General features: G+C 39.4%; 2 protein-coding genes and 1 pseudogene across 6 annotated transcripts; 2 read left to right on the top strand and 1 right to left on the bottom strand.

The window, feature by feature from the left end:
* Window positions 1–763: 763 nt before the first annotated feature.
* On the bottom strand, window positions 764–5985 carry LOC121810797 (annotated as a pseudogene).
* Window positions 5986–9757: 3772 nt separating this feature from the next.
* Window positions 9758–21436, top strand: LOC121741432. Of its 2 annotated transcripts, XM_042134174.1 has the most exons (5): window positions 9758–10290; window positions 11768–11827; window positions 19752–19911; window positions 20302–21003; window positions 21295–21436. In XM_042134174.1, the coding sequence occupies exons 1-5, from the start codon at window positions 10079–10081 to the stop codon at window positions 21301–21303; spliced, it is 1143 nt and encodes a 380-aa protein (XP_041990108.1). In that variant the 5' UTR covers window positions 9758–10078; the 3' UTR covers window positions 21304–21436. The 2 variants fall into 2 exon arrangements, with proteins under 2 accessions (XP_041990108.1, XP_041990107.1); XM_042134173.1 differs by lacking the exon at window positions 21295–21436 and having other exon boundaries at window positions 20302–21133.
* On the top strand, window positions 12541–19546 carry LOC121741430. 4 transcript variants are annotated; one of them, XM_042134171.1, is made up of 5 exons: window positions 13858–13878; window positions 15262–16118; window positions 16509–17267; window positions 17658–18269; window positions 18661–19546. In XM_042134171.1, the coding sequence occupies exons 2-5, from the start codon at window positions 15723–15725 to the stop codon at window positions 19375–19377; spliced, it is 2484 nt and encodes an 827-aa protein (XP_041990105.1). In that variant the 5' UTR covers window positions 13858–13878; window positions 15262–15722; the 3' UTR covers window positions 19378–19546. The 4 variants fall into 4 exon arrangements, with proteins under 4 accessions (XP_041990103.1, XP_041990104.1, XP_041990106.1 ...); XM_042134169.1 differs by lacking the exon at window positions 15262–16118 and having other exon boundaries at window positions 12541–13878; XM_042134170.1 differs by lacking the exons at window positions 15262–16118; window positions 16509–17267 and adding an exon at window positions 14269–14970 and having other exon boundaries at window positions 12541–13878.
* Window positions 21437–21695: the final 259 nt, after the last annotated feature.

Here is a 21695-nt window from a genome sequence, read left to right as displayed (position 1 = left end):
TTCCATATCGATATTTTCGATATGATACACGATACAACATTTTCGATACGATATATCGTATCGACCCACCCCTTGGTATAAGTGACTTGATATAACTAATAAATGGATTCAACTTTGCTATTTAAAAAATATATATATGGATAATAGATATTAAAATCATGAAATTTCATCTGCTTATGGTCGGTTTCATAAACTGAAATTTGAATTTAAAATCGTAATTTTGCGTAATTATCATTTTTAGAGGGAAAGTTTTTAGGAACACTTCGACCATACTTATTCTGACTTCTTTACACTCATGTCATTAACATCACTTAGACTACATTTTATACAAATTTCTATAATAATTTATTATATCTAGTTATTGTAATTAAATTAAATTTATTGTGTCAAAATAGTTACCTAATAAATCAATGAAATTTAATTGAGAGTTCGTTTTAATAGATCAGACTTTAATCCGTGCGGACCACAACACCATTGTGCCGAAGGGCAGCCCGAACTTCGGTCGGGTGGCAAATTCGACTTGTTAACTCTGAATTATGCTTCCGACACCACCTCGCCTCGGAAAGGCATGCTCCACATCCACCGGCAAACCTTCTAAAACCCAACTAATATAAAACGGAAAAAATATCATTTAAATCATAACTTTTGGTTGACTTCTTTTCATCTCGTAACTTATAAAAGTAGCTAATTAAATCCCAATATGTTGATTTCTCAAAATTATGATTTTGATGAGATTTCAACAACAACAATGTATGTGGTTTCATCTTTGCAACTAAAACAAAATTTCAAGTATAAATTACATATTCACAATACTCCAAAGATGCCAAATATAGCAGGAGATCAGCTTCAAGCTACAAAAACTGAACAATGTGTTGAGATATTCACGTGTGATTCAGAAACCAGGTGTTTTAACACACAAGTTCGATTCCTAACCAATGCAACAGATACCAAATATAGTACTCCATACATTGTCTGTTTCGACATAAACAGAGGTTTCTCTGTGCTGTCTAGACATAAACACAATGTACTCTCTGACGAGCTCGAAAACCACAACCATGAAGCATACTTACGTGCAGAAGCTAGATCCTTGGCCGGGAAGAGATCCATAAATCGAACTGCTTAATAAACAACATTTGTTTCTGTAAACCGAATATCATACAAACAATCGCAGATAGATATGTTGTACAATTCCTGTTCTTGCTCTACATTACGACTCGTCCTTGCCATGGAAATAATGGCGAAAGACGCAAGATAAGTCCTTTGTTTCGAAACCTCTGTCACAAAGTTCTGTGAATCTACACGGTAAATTGAGGGTTAAAAGGCAATAAAATTAGTAAATGGCTATTCACAATCATGTAGTGGCTGTGAACTAACATCTTTTGGGCTGAAGATGTCATCGGACTTCTTGCACCGACTTCTTTGGCTGATGTAGCCGCAAGGTTCAGGTCCTTAGCCTACATCGAAAGTGACGAATATAACACTTCTGCAGCCGATTGTTTTCCCAGATGAAAATCTAACAGATGTTTTCTTGGAAGCATGACGTTTTCTTAGAAAACACATACCATCAGTTTCGTAGCAAAGCCTCCATCGTAATTCCTAGATGCCGGCACCCCTTCCATCACTCCTGGCACAGGATTGTAGGTGTCACTGCCAAAAAACGGAGAACATTAGCCCCAGTTTTTCAACAGATTTATGCTTTAGTTTCTGTTGAACTTGATTCATCAGGTAACAAGTAGTGCATTACCTACTCCAACATCGGGCACTCGAAGAGTTAAATATCTCGGTCAAAGTAGCTGCTCCGATGCCCAATGACTGCCCGAGCGAAAAAGCTTCTGAATGTTCACAGCCATCGCCAGATTGTTGCAAGTCTTTGCTGCCTAGATAGAAAGGAAAAACAAGTTTTTCAATGGCTGACTGGTTAACCTACCAGATTGTCTCTCGACACGTTTTAGCACGCGCCATTTTTCAAGAATATAGGCAAGAACACACCGAACCATTTCCTGGACCTCCGCAGTATATGACGTTTTTCCCCATCGAGAGAAACAAAGGTCGAAAGAAACACCAACCTAGTCGAAAGAAAGATCAGATGGTCTCATGTAGAGAACCATTGTATGCAACAAATAAGTTGAATAATATATCTCAATTGACAAAAGTCAAGCATACGTGTATCAAAAACGCACATAGAAATGTAAACGGTCACTCCTATCGCTTAAATAGTGATTTCAGTTTTCTCTTTACACCATTGTGGGATATTGTTTTTACTTGCCAACAGGAGATCCATTATTCATATAACCAGAATTGCGATAACACATACCATGAAAGTAAGAGTTCCGTTTTCGGCTGATAGGATACCTCCGGATACAGGGGCATCCAACATAGCAGAGCCACCTTAAACAAACAGTCAGTAAAATGAAAGAGAAGAAAATCAGCTTTTAAAAGAGGGGAAGTAAGGAGTAGACCTTTTAAACTAGCAGCAGCAATGGCTGCAGACAGTTTTCTCGATGTCTGAGGATCGATTGTTGACGACTCAATGAACAACCGCGTCCTAACCTGATCTCCATGATTAAGGATAACTTCCGGTCCCGTGTACACATCCATTACGAAGCCAAAACATGTTCTAAGACAATAACTCCATCTGTTCGCCAATACATGTCTCATTTTGTCATTTTGACCCGTTTCACTTTTACTATGTATGATAAGTATGTTCAACATTCAATTAACTCATTACACTAATTATAAAACTAATGTAGATCACATTCTACTAACTTTTCGCAGCCACATTTCTTAAAACCCGAGTAGTTACTAATGATTGCAAATCATGGAGAAGTACTCAAAGCTTACATGGGCAGAAGATGGCAGCATTGTGATTACAACAGCATCACTCTCCTCAGCAACTCCAAGAGGTGAATCCTTTGTAAGACCCTTTGTCCGAGAATGCCTTCATCACATCATGGTTACTGTAACAAAAAACAACATTGTAAAATTCAAGAAACAGGGTTAGATAACAACAAGATATGTTGAGAAAAGCACATAGATGTAAATATAGCATTACATATCATGAACCACAACAGTGTAAACAAGTTATCAGCCATCCTTAATCCCATGTTTCCAAGTCCTATGAATCCAACTCTCTGTAAGAATATATAAATACAACCAAGATTATATCAATCACATCAATAAAAGTGAAAACTTGCTTCAATTTCATGAAAACTCATCAAAATTCCAAAATCAGAAATGATACAGCCAAGAAAAAGAGGGGTAAACGCAGATATAATTACATTATTTCTCTGTAAAAAAATAGACGTAATGAGAAATTATTAAACAGAGATAGAAGATAAGAAAAATGGATAAAGTCAAATAGACGCATAGAAATGGTGGGTAAAGTAGGTGAGAGAGGGAAAAAATAGATAAATTAAACTTTTCATTTTTAGAAATGAGACTATTTTTTTTTTATATTTCAAAATTGAAAAATGTTATGGATTTTATGTGTGAACATAAAATTGTATTTTATTATAATGAAATATTATTAATTTTACAAAATATATATTAAAATCCAAGTTCAATTTATTAGTATCATTTATTTAAATGATAATTATACACTCAATAAAAGTCACGAAGAGAATAACCTAATCGTAATTTGTAGAATGAATATATTTTTTAAAGTATTGAAATAAAAAATAAATACACCATATAAAATGAAATATATAATACTAAACAATAATGATGTGCAAATTATTACTGTATTACATATTATTAATACAGATTTTTTTTTCAATCCCCGTCAGTTTTATTTTATTTTATTTTAATTTGATGAAATTACTAGGCGTTATAAATTAATAGGAAAAATGAAAACATCTTCGAAAATTAAAACATGTATTTCTGTCCCACTTAACTTACAGCTAGGCGAACAAAATATTATAAGTTTCAGATCTCAGAAATTGATACTTGATAGTGCACCAACATATACGGTCAATATGAGATCGTGTAAAATAGTACAATCTTTGGTTTGTATATTAGGTATGCGATGAACATGTATCTAATCACTTAATTGAATAATTAACGTCTCATGTTTTTCAACATTTTGGTTTGTCTATTAACATTCATCTCTATCTATTTATAATAATCTTGTCTCTCTAATGTTTTTCAAAAACAATACTTCAAAGTATTTTTTCCATTTCAAGCAATTTACATTAAAATATATACCATCCCATACCAATATTAATTTTCATGGCCAAACTTAGTATAATCCAACTAATCACAACATAACAATTACTCCATAATCATTCCAAACGCAAAACTTATAATCCAATAATCATATCACAATTACGCAATATAGAGCATAGTGCTACAAAAAAAATAATAAAAAAAGTGAAACGACTCTGGGTTTTGAACCTAGAATTGCTAATGGCTAATTCCATAGACTAGCGCTTTACCCATTTGGCCACATAGTCCGTCTAACCAACATTTTGAGGATTAAAATAAACTAGAGTTATCATCCGTGTTACGCACGGGTCAAATAATTTTAAAAAAATAAGAAATATACTTAAAAGGAATTAAATCAACTTAAAAAATATATAGAAAAAATGTAAAAATTATTGCAAATCAAGAATAGAAACTATTTAAAGCAAATAAGAGAGGTAAATAATATGAATCAAAGAGTATGAGTTAGTTAGAATAAAATACATAAATAAAGAACCTATTATTTGAGTAGAGATTAAAGAGAAAAATTAGAAAACAACAACAAACCAACCAATAGTTCATAAGTTTTGAAAAATTTTTTTGTAAACAACATTAACAGTAGCACCGCTTCTATTATCATCTTCATCTCCACAAACTAAAATCTTGAGACATCCACGACTCGTAACTCTAGATATAGCAACATACAATTGTCCATGACTGAAGACTGGTAAGATTTGTCTATTAATTAATTTTAGAGTAGTACTACGAAAATTTAATAAAACACTCTTTAATTAATTTTGTAATTGAATTCTTGCATTGGTTTCAGCCCAAGAGAAATATAAATCACGAGCCCAAAATATAAATACTCAACCTAGTTATCTTCATCTTTTTTCATCACAATTCCCAACCTTTTGGAGAGAGATGATCTTCCCTCTCTCTAAACCTGTCCCAGTCTTTGCCTTTGCCCGCCATGCCTCCTCCTCCAGCGATCCTTCTCTCTCAATATCTTCTTTCTGTCAACCTCTCTAGTTATCTCTCTCTTCCGGATATATCTCTCTCTCGGCTTCTACCTCCATTCCCATTCCCCAGCTAATGCTGCTGCCTGCACTCGCCGGTCGCCGTCAGCCACAACACCGCCTGCCTCTTCGTCGTCCCCGCAAACTCGACCCCCACCTCAACACCGTCAGTCATCCCGCCGCCGCTGCATACGATGGTTGACTACCGCTTAGAACAACTTATGATGCATGACCAAAGACTAAATTGATATTTAGTATATATGTTATTATTATATAAACGGAAACTCAATTTCAACTAAATTTAAAAATAGTTCTATTTATAAATTGTTGTAATTGTTAAACAATTTTAATATACTAAAGAGTAAATTAAAAATATTTAATACTAACTATCTAACTTTTAAGACATAATAATAGAGATTAGAGCCGTAGAGCCCAACAATCAAATTAAATCCTACTTTATTTAACTAAATAGAATATCAATTAATAATATAAAAACTTTAAATTACAAAAAAATACATTAAAAGCTCAAATATTACAAAGATTAATATTTCCTCAAACCCTACAGAAGACTAACGCCTCCAATTTTCTCACTTTTTCAATCTCTCCCTCGGCGCAGACACAATCACCGCCACGACCATTGCCCCGACTCGCAGCCTGCCCGCCGCTCCACCGCCCTACTTCACGCCGGCGGCCGGGATGCTTCACCTACCCCGCCGACCTCGACCAGCCGCCGCTGCCGCCACAGCTGCCCACGGGCAGTTCTCTTGGACAGCCGCCGCCCGCCGCCCATCGCTGTCATCTGCGCGACGCCATCACCGTTGTTGTCGTCCCTGCCGCCACCGCATTAAGCGGCTGGACTCGCCGCCGTTGTTACTCCACGCCGGTTGGCCGTCAAGAAAAACGTTTTGATGCATACTCAATAAAAGGTTGGAAATGTCAGAGGTTAAAATGATGCCCCGTTGTTTTAATCTAAACTGTATGCGGAGACTGCATAGCCGGCGTAGCTGGCTCTCTTTCTCCTTCCTCTCATTTTTCTTGTTCTCACCTTCTTTCTCTCTCATATGTTCCTATGTTGCAATCAAAAAATCACAAAATCCGTCCACAACAATAGTTCTCAATATTGCAGATCCATGTATTTATATATATTAATGATGTATTTATATATATAGGATTGTGATCAAGATAAAATCATTCTTAAACGTAGAATCATTTTTAAACGTAGAACAAATGCCAAACGGAGGTCGTTAGATCTTTTAATCCAATGGTGTTGATTTGCACAACAACTTCCCATTACAACCAAAACTATTATTAATGGGTGAATGCAGATAAGTGAAAAAATAAAGCATGCATGGACTCTTCTTCGTTTCATTCATTCTTCCATCAACATGGTGAAAAAATAAAGCATGCATGGACTCTTCTTCGTTTCATTCATTCTTCCATCAACATGTGAGTTTTTTCACATGTTGAGTCCGGAATGTCGTGAAAACATAGTCTAATATGTATGATTTTTAATCTTGACCGTCATTTTTTCCTCATCCGATGAATAAAATATGTAGAGTTCTAGGTTCTACACTTAAGAATGGTTCTATCTTTAACGCAACCCTATATATATATATATATATATATATATATATATATGGTTGTGATCAATTGAGATTTTTTAGCCTAATTGAGAATTGAGATGCATTATAAGCCACTCATTTTTATTAAATGAGTGGTCCAGAATTTGCCACATGGAAAATATTTTTACATTAATTAATTATGAAAGGGCAGATTTGTAATTTCATCATACATTTTATTTAATAAATATTTTTTTTATTTTTTAAAAAAAATTAATTTTTTTTTCGATTTTTTATTATTTTTTTTTTATTTTTTTTATTTTTTTATTTTTTTATATTTTTATTTTTATTTTTTTTTGTCAACTACATATACAATTCATGTCAACTACACACATATAATGTCAACTACATATACAATTCATGTCAACTACACATATATAATGTCAACTACATATACAATCCATGTCAACTACACATATATAATGTCAACTATAAGCTGTTGACATTTGATGTGCAGGCTATTGACATTTGATGTGCAGGGCTATTGACATTTGATGTGCAGGCTACACATCGTAGTTGACATAATGTCTCACTAGTTGACATCGCGCGAAAATTAAAAATAATTAAAAAAATAATTAAAAAAAAATTAAAAAATTTTAAAAAATTTTAAAAAAAATTTAAAAAAATAAAAAAAAAATTACATTTTTTTTAGTTGTTGACATTTTAATACGAGTTGTTGACATTTGATATTTTGGCTATTGAAATGAAATGACGATAATACCACTTAGTTGACATTTCAAAATGAGTGGCTGAAAATGCATCTCAATTCTCAATTAAGCTAAAAAATCTCAACCTAACAGGACCCTATATATATGGGAGCGTTATTCTCCTATTCATCCCTTAGATTAGATCTCATTCATCAACGGTCATGATGATCTGCATTATTATACTATAATGGTGCATTAGTAGTCGGTGTACATTATTCAACTGAAAATCTGCATTATTACACTATAATGGTGCATTATTAGTCGGTGTGCATTATTCAACTGAAAATCTGCATTATTAAATGACACATGGCACCAATCTAACCGTCGGATGACAAAATCGTGGGACTGAGATTAAAAAGAACAAAGAACAAAAGATACAAAAAGGAATGAATACATCCTATATATATATAAAAGTTGTTAATCTTCTCTGAAAAGTCACCACTATTGCTCCATAGGAGCTGCATTTTTTTTATCCAATGGTTGTCAGTTTTCAAAATGACCAAAAGGGCAAACAAAATAACTTCACAATTTCCCGTGAAAAAGGGCAAATAAGTCTTTTCATTAAACTGACACTTTAGATTATGATAGATTCACTTTATCATTAAATAATTATTTAAAATGATTCGAGTAACCGCCATAACAGAATTGTTCTGTTATACTCCATATAAACGGTACTCCACAGCATTGTTTCAAAATTTCAACACTCAGGATACGTCTTCATCGAATCAGTTACCGGCGTGTTCCAACCGGCACCGATGTTCGCCAACGGAAATCAGATACCAACGACAAACGACGTGTTCCAACTGGCACCGATGTTCGCCAACGGAAATAAGATACCACCTGCACACGGCGTGTTCCAATCGTCGCCGATGTTCGCCAACGGAAATCAGATACCAGCGGCAAACAGGCGCCGATGTTCGGCAACGAAAATGGAGTTTTTCAGCCCGGACTTCTGCAACCAAATGTGGTGAGTCTTTACTAAAAATTGATTTACTATATTAGTTAAGAGTATAAAAACGCTACTATGAAATGTCGATCTACTTCTATGAAATCTTGATGAATTGTAAATTTATGGCTGAAATTTAGTTTTCTTGGTTAAGTCTTTCTAGTGTTTCTTGAATCGACGTATTTGTGAATTGACTCTTTTTCTTTATGCTAAGTATTTTTAGGATTTTCTTCTCAACAAAGACTGTTTTCTTTCGTAAATTTTGTGTGATTCTTTGGGTATTTCGTTATTGTTGTTGTCTTGTTGATATATAGGTTATTTAAAATGATTCAAGTAACTGCCATAACAGAATTGTTCTGTTATACTCCATACAAACGGTACTCCACAGTATTGTTTCAAAATTTAACACACATGATAAGTCTTCATCGAATCAAAATACGGCGAATCAGTTACCGACGGAAAATGACAATCAGTTACCGGCGGCAAATGGCTTGGTCGGCAACGGAAATTAGAAACCAGCTGCAAATGGCGTATTCCAACCGGCGCCAATGTTCGCGAACGGAAAACAGATACCAGCTGCAAGTGGCGTGTTCCTACCGGCGCCGATGTTCGCGAACGGGAATCAGATACCAGCGGCAAACGGCGTGTTCCAACCGGCACCGATGTTCGCGAACGGAAATCAGATACCAGCTGCAAACGGCGTGTTCCAACCTGCACCGATGTTCGCCAACGATATCAGATACCAGCGGCAAACGGAGTGTTTCAACCGGCGCAGATGTTCACCAACGGAAATCAGATACCTGCGGTAAACTGCGTGTTCCAACCGACACCGATGTTCGCGAACGGAAATCACATACCAGCTGCAAACGGCGTGTTCCAACCGGCGCCGATGTTCGCCAACGGAAATCAGATACCAGCGGTGAACGGCGTGTTCCAACCGGCGCCGATGTTCGCCAACGGAAATCAAATACCAGCGGCATACGACGTGTTCCAACCGGCGCAGATGTTCGCCAACGGAAATCAGATACCAGCGGCAAACGGCGTGTTCCAATCGGCACCGATGTTCGCCAACGGAAATCAGATACTAGTGGCAAACGGCGTGATCCAACCGGCGCCGATGTTCGCCAACGGAAATAGAGCTTTTCAGCCCGGACTTCTGTAACGACCCGCTAAGCCGATATTATTATAATCAATATTATTAGCTTGATTATCTATATAAGTAACTTTTATGCGATTAAATCTGAGCTACGTTAGATTGTCTTTGTTTGTTTGACGATAGGGAAGTGAATAAATAAATAAAACTCTAAAATTTAAAATTTTAATGTCCGATACATCCAACAAAAGTCCAACGAAAATTTAATTTAATACATCCTTCGTTCTAAAGAAAATCGGGTACTTCAGCGCGGGCAGCCACGAACTTGAACCGATCATACCTACACTAAATTTAATGATTAAGTAAGCAAATACTCAAATAATTAATAAGAAAATAAAACTAAAACTAAAAATTATTATTTAATATATATATTTATATGCTTATCCAAGAAGGAATCCTTGTCATGGCAGCATTTAATGCTGCCTTAATGAGTTGTAGAAATAAAGAGGGCTGCATTAATGAAGTGTGGAAAAATATCTCCCAACAAATCATCCACCACATTCTCTGACAGAAGATGTTGTATATATATACACATATGCAAATCATCCCCCACATCCTACCAACAACGTGTAATTCCACCACATCCTACCAACAAAATCGGAGCAAGGGGAGGAAGAGGAGCGAGGGCGGCAAGAGATCAATCCATAACCGAGAAAGACCACCGAACAAGGTAACCCTCTCAACACCCCATTACTCCTTGCATCACAGTAGAACAATCACAGTAGAACAATCGAGAACAAGAACTCAAGAGGACTTAGAATTAGCCTCAACAATCAGTAGAGGAAATTAGCATCACAAGTAGTCCAGTAGCAATAAACATCCAGTGGTAATCGAATTTAGAGCAAACTCTCCCCAACAAGATCACAACTTGAGAAAACAACTTAGTACAAACCCAACAATGAATCAATGCTGCCATAACTCAAGTTCGGAATAAATCACGAAAGGGTGAAAGGGGAATAGGGGAAGGGTGACTTAGCTTAAAGAGAGGCCGATGGCAGCAGCAGCCTGACCCGGCGGCGAACAGCAGCCCGGCTCTGTGCAGCGGCGACAGCAGTGTCCTCCCGGCGAGACGGCATCAGCTCTTCCGGCGGATCGGCGGCGGATGAACGGACTCCGACGGGTTTGGGGATTTCTCCATTCGGGGGATTTCTCTATAATTTTGGGATCTTGTTTTGATCTTTTGAGAGAGAAATCGAGGAAGAGGGAGAGGGATTTTGTGTGTGCTTGTAAATCCCCAATTCTGAGTGTTGCAAATTTGAGAAAATTTGGGTGCATTCTTTGAAGAGCTTTGAATGAAACTGTGAGAGAGAGATAGCCGACAGTTTTATGTTGAAATGGGAGTAAACTGTATTATTTTTAAATTCCTTGGATTTTGAGTATTTAAATAAATATTGGGCCAAAAATTTTAATGTTTGCTTTAAAATGAAATGGGAGTACATACGCTTATTTGAGAATTTGGGTTATGCCTTTAACTTCCCTTTCCTATTAAACTTGGAGTAATTTTTCCATTTATTGGGTCCTAGTGTTAATTCCATGGGCCGATTTTTATTGAGCCGGGCTGCCTTGTTTTCTTTATTACTGGGCTGTTTTAAATAATTGCTTATGGGCAAGAATGAAGTTGATTAAATCCTAGTGAGGAAGATGATGAATGGGTATTTATGTGTGGGTTTTCTATTTAATTGTTGTTGGGCTAACATTTTATTTGTTTGGGCTAATTCAGTAGAAAAATTAATTTAAGCCCATCCCCTTTTAAAATACCAATGGCCGCAGTAAATTTGTTTAAAAAGGTGGCCAAGAATTAGTTGGGAGAAATTTAGATACTTAATTTTTTAGCCTTAGTTTAAGTTAAGGTTCAATTAATATTTTTATATGGTTCATCTAGGTATAACTAAGATAAAATAATTGATCTTTTGATTTATTTTAAAGTTTTGCCTAAGAGTAAATTTTCAAAGAAAAAGATACATAGATCCAATATAGTCGAAGCCCGAGAATAGTGGAAGAAGAAGCATAAAATAATATGAGTTTTAGAAATTCTTTAAAGTAAGTGAAATAAGAAAAGGAGATCAATTATGAGGCATGCATTATAATTTAAGTAGATTTGTCCTTAGTCTAATTAGTGTATTATTATATTGTGATATTTTCAAAAGGTTACCTCCGCAAGTAAAGTCGGGACGAAAGATTCAAGTTAAGGAAACTAAACGATCAAGGTGAGCTTTCTTATACTAAAATACAAATCGTATTTTGTGAAAACACAAACACATGTTCGTGGATGTTTTAAAGATGTTGTCTTGCCATAAATGTTTTGTGTATGATGCCTATCTGTTTGGCTAAGGCCAAGTGAATTATGAAAGATGATATATGTGAATCGATTCGATTTTGAGTCCTAGTAGGGTGGTGTCCCTACTTGGAACCTCTGACCGTGAACGACAGAGAAGATGACCGTGGAAGGTGGCCACCTTCCCGGTACATGGAAACCTCTGACATGATGGGCAGGGAAGGTGACCGTGTGAGAACACCATCTCAACGGCACAATGTGATCAGATATGGCTAAGTACAGGAAAAAGGGGTTGCAACCCAATGTGATATTTTTAGTAAGCTCGGGTCTTTTCAACAACACCCCGAGTGTTACTGTGATGATGGCTTGACAATATTTTCAAATGTATATGTGTATTCTTCGGCAATGTGTCCACTGAGTACTTTTTGTACTCAGCCCTGCATATATTTCTAAATGTGCAAGTTGAGCAGCGAAGTGGTGGAGGAAGTGCTATTGAGACAAGACATTTAATTCAGTCAGATTTTGACTCTCGGAGGTTCATGTCTTCATACATGGAACCGCGTTCATTTGCTTCTGTTGTGCATCTTAAAAGACTCAAGTCTATTTTGTTCAAAACTCTGATTTTAATTCGAGCTATTCCCGTTTGTTTCGAGCTATGGTCGATTTGTGTTGTTTTCCCCTTTCTTCCCCGCTTCTTTAATCCTCCCCTAGTTACGATCAACCGTGTTTTCTATCCTTAGAAAATGCGGTCGTGACAACTTCTGCTACCAAATGTGGTGAGTCTTTACTAAAAATTGATTTACTATATCAGTTAAGAGTACAAAACGCTACTATGAAATGTCGATCTACTTCTATGAAATCTTGATGAATTGTAAATTTATGGCTGAAATTTAGTTTTCTTGGTTAAGTCCTTCTGGTGTTTCTTGAATCGACGTATTTGTGAATTGACTCTTTTTCTTTATGCTAAGTATTTTTAGGATTTTCTTCTTGACAAAGAATGTTTTCATTCGTAAAATTTGTGTGATTCTTTGGGTATTTCGTAATTGTTGTTGTCTTGTAGATATATAGGTTATTTAAAATGATTCGAGTAACCGCCATAACAGAATTGTTCTGTTATACTCCATATAAACGGTACTCCACAGTATTGTTTCAAAATTTAACACACAGGATAAGTCTTCATCGAATCAAAATGTGGCGAATCAGTTACCGGCGGAAAATGGCCATCAGTTACTGGCGGCAAATGGCTTGGTCGGCAACGGAAATCAGATACCTGCTGCAAATGGCGTATTCCAACCGACGCCAATGTTCGCGAACGGAAATCGGATACCCGCTGCAAACGGCATGTTCCAACCGGCGCCGATGTTCGTGAACGGAAATCAGATACCAGCGACAAACGGCGTGTTCCAACCGGCGCCGATGTTCGCGAACGGAAATAAGATACCAGCTGCAAACGGCGTGTTCCAACCGGCGCCGATGTTCCCCAACGAAAATCAGATACCAGCGGCAAACGACGTGTTCCAACCGGCGCAGATGTTCGCCAACGGAAATCAGATACCAGCGGCAAACGGCGTTTTCCAACCGGCGCCGATGTTCGCTAACGGAAATCACATACCAGCTGCAAATGACGTGTTCCAACTGGCGCCGATGTTTGCCAACGGAAATCAGATACCAGCGGCAAACGGCGTGTTCCAACCGGCGCCGATGTTCGCGAACGGAAATCAGATGCCAGCTGCAAACGGCGTGTTCCAACCGGCGCCGATGTTCGCCAACGGAAATCAGATACCAGCGACATACGACGTGTTCCAACCGGCGCCGATGTTCGCCAACGGAAATCAGATACCAGCTACAAGCGGCGTGTTCCAACCGCCGCCGATGTTCGCCAATGGAAATCAGATACCGGTTGCAAACGGCGTGTTCCAACCGGCGCCGATGCTCGCCAACGGAAATGGAGTTTTTCAGACCGGACTTCTACAACCAAATGTGGTGAGTCTTTACTAAAAATTGATTTACTATATCAGTTAAGAGTATAAACGCTACTATGAAATGTCGATCTACTTCTATGAAATCTTGATGAATTGTAAATTTATGACTGAAATTTAGTTTTCTTGGTTAAGTCCTTCTGGTGTTTCTTGAATCGACGTATTTGTGAATTGACTCTTTTTCTTTATGCTAAGTATTTTTAGGATTTTCTTCTTGACAAAGACTGTTTTCTTCGTAAAATTTGTGTGATTCTTTGGGTATTTCGTAATTGTTGTTGTCTTGTTGATATATAGGTTATTTAAAATGATTCGAGTAACCGCCATAACAGAATTGTTCTGTTATACTCCATATAAACGGTACTCCACAATATTGTTTCAAAATTTCAACACACAGGATACGTCTTCATCGAATCAAAATATGGCGAATCAGTTACCGGCGGAAAATGGCAATCAGTTACCGGCGGCAAATGGCTTGGTCGGCAACGGAAATCAGATACCAGCTGCAAATAGCGTATTCCAACCGGCGCCAATGCTCGCGAACGGATATCAGATACCAGCTGCAAACGGCGTGTTCCAACCGGCGCCGATGTTCGCGAACGAAAATCGAATACCAGCGGTAAACGGCGTGTTCCAACCAGCGCCGATGTTCACGAAGGGATATCAGATACCAGCTGCAAACAGCGTGTTCCAACAGGCGCCGATGTTCGCCAACGAAAATCAGACACCAGCGGCAAACGGCGTGTTCCAACCGGCGCAGATGTTCGCCAACGAAAATCAGACACCAGCGGCAAGCGGCGTGTTCCAACCGGCGCCGATGTTCGCCAACGGAAATCAGATACCAGCGGCAAACGGCATGTTCCACCCGGCGCCGATGTTCGCGAACGGAAATCAGATACCATCTGCAAACGGCGTGTTCCAACTGGCACCGATGTTCGCCAACGGAAATAAGATACCAGCTGCAAACGGCGTGTTCCAACCGGCGCCGATGTTCACCAACGGAAATCAGATACCAGTGGCATACGGCGTGTTCCAACCGGCGCCGGTGTTCGGCAACGAAAATGGAGTTTTTCAGCCTGGACTTCTACAACCAAATGTGGTGAGTCTTTACTAAAAATTGATTTACTATATCAGTTAAGGTATAAAACGCTACTATGAAATGTCGATCTACTTCTACGAAATCTTGATGAATTGTAAATTTATGGGTGAAATTTAGTTTTCTTGGTTAAGTCTTTCTAGTGTTTCTTGAATCGACGTATTTGTGAATTGACTCTTTTTCTTTATGCTAAGTATTTTTAGGATTTTCTTCTCAACAAAGACTGTTTTCTTTCGTAAAATTTGTGTGATTCTTTGGGTATTTCGTTATTGTTGTTGTCTTGTTGATATATAGGTTATTTAAAATGATTCAAGTAACTGGCATAACAGAATTGTTCTGTTATACTCCATACAAACGGTACTCCACAGTATTGTTTCAAAATTTTACACACATGATAAATCTTCATCGAATCAAAATACGGCGAATCAGTTACCGGCGGAAAATGACAATCAGTTACCGGCGGCAAATGGCTTGGTCGGCAACGGAAATCAGATACCAGCTGCAAATGGCGTATTCCAACCGGCGCCAATGTTCGCGAACGGAAAACAGATACCAGCTGCAAGCGGCGTGTTCCTACCGGCGTCGATGTTCGCGAACGGGAATCAGATACCAGCGGCAAACGGCGTGTTCCAACCGGCACCGATGTTCGCGAACGAAAATCAGATACCAGCTGCAAACGGCGTGTTCCAACCTGCACCGATGTTCGCCAACGATATCAGATACCAGCGGCAAACGGAGTGTTCCAACCGGCGCAGATGTTCACCAACGGAAATCAGATACCTGCGGCAAACTGCGTGTTCCAACCGACGCCGATGTTCGCGAACGGAAATCACATACCAGCTGCAAACGGCGTGTTCCAACCGGCGCCGATTTTCGCCAACGGAAATCAGATACCAGCGGTGAACGGCGTGTTCCAATCGGCGCCGATGTTCGCCAACGGAAATCAAATACCAGCGGCATACGACGTGTTCCAACCGGCGCCGATGTTCGCCAACGGAAATCAGATACCAGCTACAAACGGCGTGTTCCAACCGGCGCCGATGTTCGCCAACGGAAATCAGATACCGGTTGCAAACGGCGTGTTCCAACCGGCGCCAATGCTCGCCAACGGAAATGGAGTTTTTCAGCCCGGACTTCTACAACCAAATGTGGTGAGTCTTTACTAAAAATTGATTTACTATATCAGTTAAGAGTATAAACGCTACTATGAAATGTCGATCTACTTCTATGAAATCTTGATGAATTGTAAATTTATGGCTGAAATTTAGTTTTCTTGGTTAAGTCCTTCTGGTGTTTCTTGAATCGACGTATTTGTGAATTGACTCTTTTTCTTTATGCTAAGTATTTTTAGGATTTTCTTCTTGACAAAGAATGTTTTCATTCGTAAAATTTGTGTGATTCTTTGGGTATTTCGTAATTGTTGTTGTCTTGTAGATATATAGGTTATTTAAAATGATTCGAGTAACCGCCATAACAGAATTGTTCTGTTATACTCCATATAAACGGTACTCCACAGTATTGTTTCAAAATTTAACACACAGGATAAGTCTTCATCGAATCAAAATGTGGCGAATCAGTTACCGGCGGAAAATGGCCATCAGTTACTGGCGGCAAATGGCTTGGTCGGCAACCGAAATCAGATACCTGCTGCAAATGGCGTATTCCAACCGGCGCCAATGTTCGCGAACGGAAATCGGATACCCGCTGCAAACGGCATGTTCCAACCGGCGCCGATGTTCGTGAACGGAAATCAGATACCAGCGACAAACGGCGTGTTCCAACCGGCGCCGATGTTCGCGAACGGAAATAAGATACCAGCTGCAAACGGCGTGTTCCAACCGGCGCCGATGTTCCCCAACGAAAATCAGACACCAGCGGCAAACGACGTGTTCCAACCGGCGCAGATGTTCGCCAACGGAAATCAGATACCAGCGGCGAACGGCGTGTTCCAACCGGCGCCGATGTTCGCTAACGGAAATCACATACCAGCTGCAAATGACGTGTTCCAACTGGCGCCGATGTTTGCCAACGGAAATCAGATACCAGCGGCAAACGGCGTGTTCCAACCGGCGCCGATGTTCGCCAGTGGAAATCAGATACCAGCGGCAAACGGCGTGTTCCAACCGGCGCCGATGTTCGCCAATGGAAATCAGATACCAGCTACAAACGGCGTGTTCCAACCGGCGCCGATGTTCGCCAACGGAAATCAGATACCGGTTGCAAACGGCGTGTTCCAACCGGCGCCGATGCTCGCCAACGGAAATGGAGTTTTTCAGCCCGGACTTCTACAACCAAATGTGGTGAGTCTTTACTAAAAATTGATTTACTATATCAGTTAAGAGTATAAACGCTACTATGAAATGTCGATCTACTTCTATGAAATCTTGATGAATTGTAAATTTATGGCTGAAATTTAGTTTTCTTGGTTAAGTCCTTCTGGTGTTTCTTGAATCGACGTATTTGTGAATTGACTCTTTTTCTTTATGCTAAGTATTTTTAGGATTTTCTTCTTGACAAAGACTGTTTTCTTCGTAAAATTTGTGTGATTCTTTGGGTATTTCGTAATTGTTGTTGTCTTGTTGATATATAGGTTATTTAAAATGATTCGAGTAACCGCCATAATAGAATTGTTCTGTTATACTCCATATAAACGGTACTCCACAATATTGTTTCAAAATTTCAACACACAGGATACGTCTTCATCGAATCAAAATATGACGAATCAATTACCGGCGGAAAATGGCAATCAGTTACCGGCGGCAAATGGCTTGGTCGGCAACGGAAATCAGATACCAGCTGCAAATGGCGTATTCCAACCGGCGCCAACGTTCGCGAACGAAAATCAGATACCAGTTGCAAACGGCGTGTTCCAACCGGCGCCGATGTTTGCGAATGGAAATCAGATACTAGCTGCAAACGGCGTGTTCCAACCGGCGCCGATGTTCGCCAACGAAAATCAGATACCAGCGGCAAACGGCGTGTTCCAACCGGCGCCGATGTTCGCCAACGGAAATGTTGTTGTCTTGTTGATATATAGGTTATTTAAAATGATTCGAGTAACCGCCATAACAGAATTGTTCTGTTATACTCCATATAAACGGTACTCCACAGTATTGTTTCAAAATTTCAACACACAGGATACGTCTTCATCGAATCAAAATATGGCGAATCAGTTACCGGCGGCAAATGGCTTGGTCGGCAACGGAAATCAGATACCAGCTGCAAATGGCGTGTTCCAACCGTCGCCGATGTTCGGCAACGGAAATGGAGTTTTTCAGCCCGCACTTCTGCAACCAAATGTGGTGAGTTTTTACTAAAAATTGATTTACTATATCAGTTAAGAGTATAAAACGCTACTATGAAATGTCCATCTACTTCTATGAAATCTTGATGGATTGTAAATTTATGGCTGAAATTTAGTTTTCTTGGTTAAGTCCTTCTAGTGTTTTTTGAATCGACGTATTTGTGAATTCACTCTTTTTCTTTATGCTAAGTATTTTTAGGATTTTCTTCTTGACAAAGACTGTTTTCTTCGTAAAATTTGTGTGATTCTTTGGGTATTTCGTAATTGTTGTTGTCTTGTTGATATATAGGTTATTTAAAATGATTCGAGTAACCGCCATAATAGAATTGTTCTGTTATACTCCATATAAACGGTACTCCACAATATTGTTTCAAAATTTCAACACACAGGATACGTCTTCATCGAATCAAAATATGACGAATCAATTACCGGCGGAAAATGGCAATCAGTTACCGGCGGCAAATGGCTTGGTCGGCAACGGAAATCAGATACCAGCTGCAAATGGCGTATTCCAACCGGCGCCAATGTTCGCGAACGGATATCAGATACCAGCTGCAAACGGCGTGTTCCAACCGGCGCCGATGTTCGCGAATGAAAATCGAATACCAGCGGTAAACGGCGTGTTCCAACCAGCGCCGATGTTCACGAAGGGAAATCAGATACCAGCTGCAAACAGCGTGTTCCAACCGGCGCCGATGTTCGCCAACGAAAATCAGACACCAGCGGCAAACGGCGTGTTCCAACCGGCGCAGATGTTCGCCAACGAAAATCAGACACCAGCGGCAAGCGGCGTGTTCCAACCAGCGCCGATGTTCGCCAACGGAAATCAGATACCAACGGCAAACGGCATGTTCCACCCGGCGTCGATGTTCGCGAACAGAAATCAGATACCATCTGCAAACGGCGTGTTCCAACTGGCACCGATGTTCGCCAACGGAAATAAGATACCAGCTGCAAACGGCGTGTTCCAACCGGCGCCGATGTTCGCCAACGGAAATCAGATACCAGTGGCAAACGGCGTGTTCCAACCGGCGCCGATGTTCGGCAACGAAAATGGAGTTTTTCAGCCTGGACTTCTACAACCAAATGTGATGAGTCTTTACTAAAAATTGATTTACTATATCAGTTAAGGTATAAAACGCTACTATGAAATGTCGATCTACTTCTACGAAATCTTGATGAATTGTAAATTTATGGGTGAAATTTAGTTTTCTTGGTTAAGTCCTTCGAGTGTTTTTTGAATCGACGTATTTGTGAATTGACTCCTTTTCTTTATGCTAAGTATTTTTAGGATTTTTTCTTGACAAACACTGTTTTCTTCATAAAATTTGTGTGATTCTTTGGGTATTTCGTAATTGTTGTTGTCTTGTTGATATATAGGTTATTTAAAATGATTCGAGTAACCGCCATAACATAATTGTTCTGTTATACTCCATATAAACGGTACTCCACAATATTGTTTCAAAATTTCAACACACAGGATACGTCTTCATCTAGTCAAAATATGGCGAATCAGTTACCGGCGGCAAATGTTCGCCAACGGAAATCAGATACTGGTTGCAAACGGCGTGTTCCAACCGGCGCCGATGCTCGCCAACGGAAATGGAGTTTTTCAGCCCGGACTTCTACAATCAAATGTGGTGAGTCTTTACTAAAAATTGATTTACTATATCAGTTAAGAGTATAAACGCTACTATGAAATGTCGATCTACTTCTATGAAATCTTGATGAATTGTAAATTTATGGCTGAAATTTAGTTTTCTTGGTTAAGTCCTTCTGGTGTTTCTTGAATCGACGTATTTGTGAATTGACTCTTTTTCTTTATGCTAAGTATTTTTAGGATTTTCTTCTTGACAAAGACTGTTTTCTTCGTAAAATTTGTGTGATTCTTTGGGTATTTCGTAATTGTTGTTGTCTTGTTGATATATAGGTTATTTAAAATGATTCGAGTAACCGCCATAACAGAATTGTTCTGTTATACTCCATATAAACGGTACTCCGCAATATTGTTTCAAAATTTCAACACACAGGATACGTCTTCATCGAATCAAAATATGGCGAATCAGTTACCGGCGGAAAATGGCAATCAGTTACCGGCGGCAAATGGCTTGGTCGGCAACGGAAATCAGATACCAGCTGCAAATGGCGTATTCCAACCGGCGCCAATGCTCGCGAACGGATATCAGATACCAGCTGCAAACGGCGTGTTCCAACCGGCGCCGATGTTCGCGAACGAAAATCGAATACCAGCGGTAAACGGCGTGTTCCAACCAGCGCCGATGTTCACGAAGGGATATCAGATACCAGCTGCAAACAGCGTGTTCCAACAGGCGCCGATGTTCGCCAACAAAAATCAGACACCAGCGGCAAACGGCGTGTTCCAACCGGCGCAGATGTTCGCCAACGAAAATCAGACACCAGCAGCAAGCGGCGTGTTCCAACCGGCGCCGATGTTCGCCAACGGAAATCAGATACCAGCGGCAAACGGCATGTTCCACCCGGCGCCGATGTTCGCGAACGGAAATCAGATACCATCTGCAAACGGCGTGTTCCAACTGGCACCGATGTTCGCCAACGGAAATAAGATACCAGCTGCAAACGGCGTGTTCCAACCGGCGCCGATGTTCACCAACGGAAATCAGATACCAGTGGCATACGGCGTGTTCCAACCGGCGCCGATGTTCGGCAACGAAAATGGAGTTTTTCAGCCTGGACTTCTACAACCAAATGTGGTGAGTCTTTACTAAAAATTGATTTACTATATCAGTTAAGGTATAAAACGCTACTATGAAATGTCGATCTACTTCTACGAAATCTTGATGAATTGTAAATTTATGGGTGAAATTTAGTTTTCTTGGTTAAGTCTTTCTAGTGTTTCTTGAATCGACGTATTTGTGAATTGACTCTTTTTCTTTATGCTAAGTATTTTTAGGATTTTCTTCTCAACAAAGACTGTTTTCTTTCGTAAAATTTGTGTGATTCTTTGGGTATTTCGTTATTGTTGTTGTCTTGTTGATATATAGGTTATTTAAAATGATTCAAGTAACTGGCATAACAGAATTGTTCTGTTATACTCCATACAAACGGTACTCCACAGTATTGTTTCAAAATTTTACACACATGATAAATCTTCATCGAATCAAAATACGGCGAATCAGTTACCGGCGGAAAATGACAATCAGTTACCGGCGGCAAATGGCTTGGTCGGCAACGGAAATCAGATACCAGCTGCAAATGGCGTATTCCAACCGGCGCCAATGTTCGCGAACGGAAAACAGATACCAGCTGCAAGCGGCGTGTTCCTACCGGCGTCGATGTTCGCGAACGGGAATCAGATACCAGCGGCAAACGGCGTGTTCCAACCGGCACCGATGTTCGCGAACGAAAATCAGATACCAGCTGCAAACGGCGTGTTCCAACCTGC

Source organism: Salvia splendens, chromosome 7 (assembly GCF_004379255.2).
Source record: "Salvia splendens isolate huo1 chromosome 7, SspV2, whole genome shotgun sequence".
In the NCBI taxonomy this organism is placed as follows: domain Eukaryota; kingdom Viridiplantae; phylum Streptophyta; class Magnoliopsida; order Lamiales; family Lamiaceae; genus Salvia; species Salvia splendens.
This window is presented reverse-complemented; position numbering and strand designations above follow the sequence as displayed.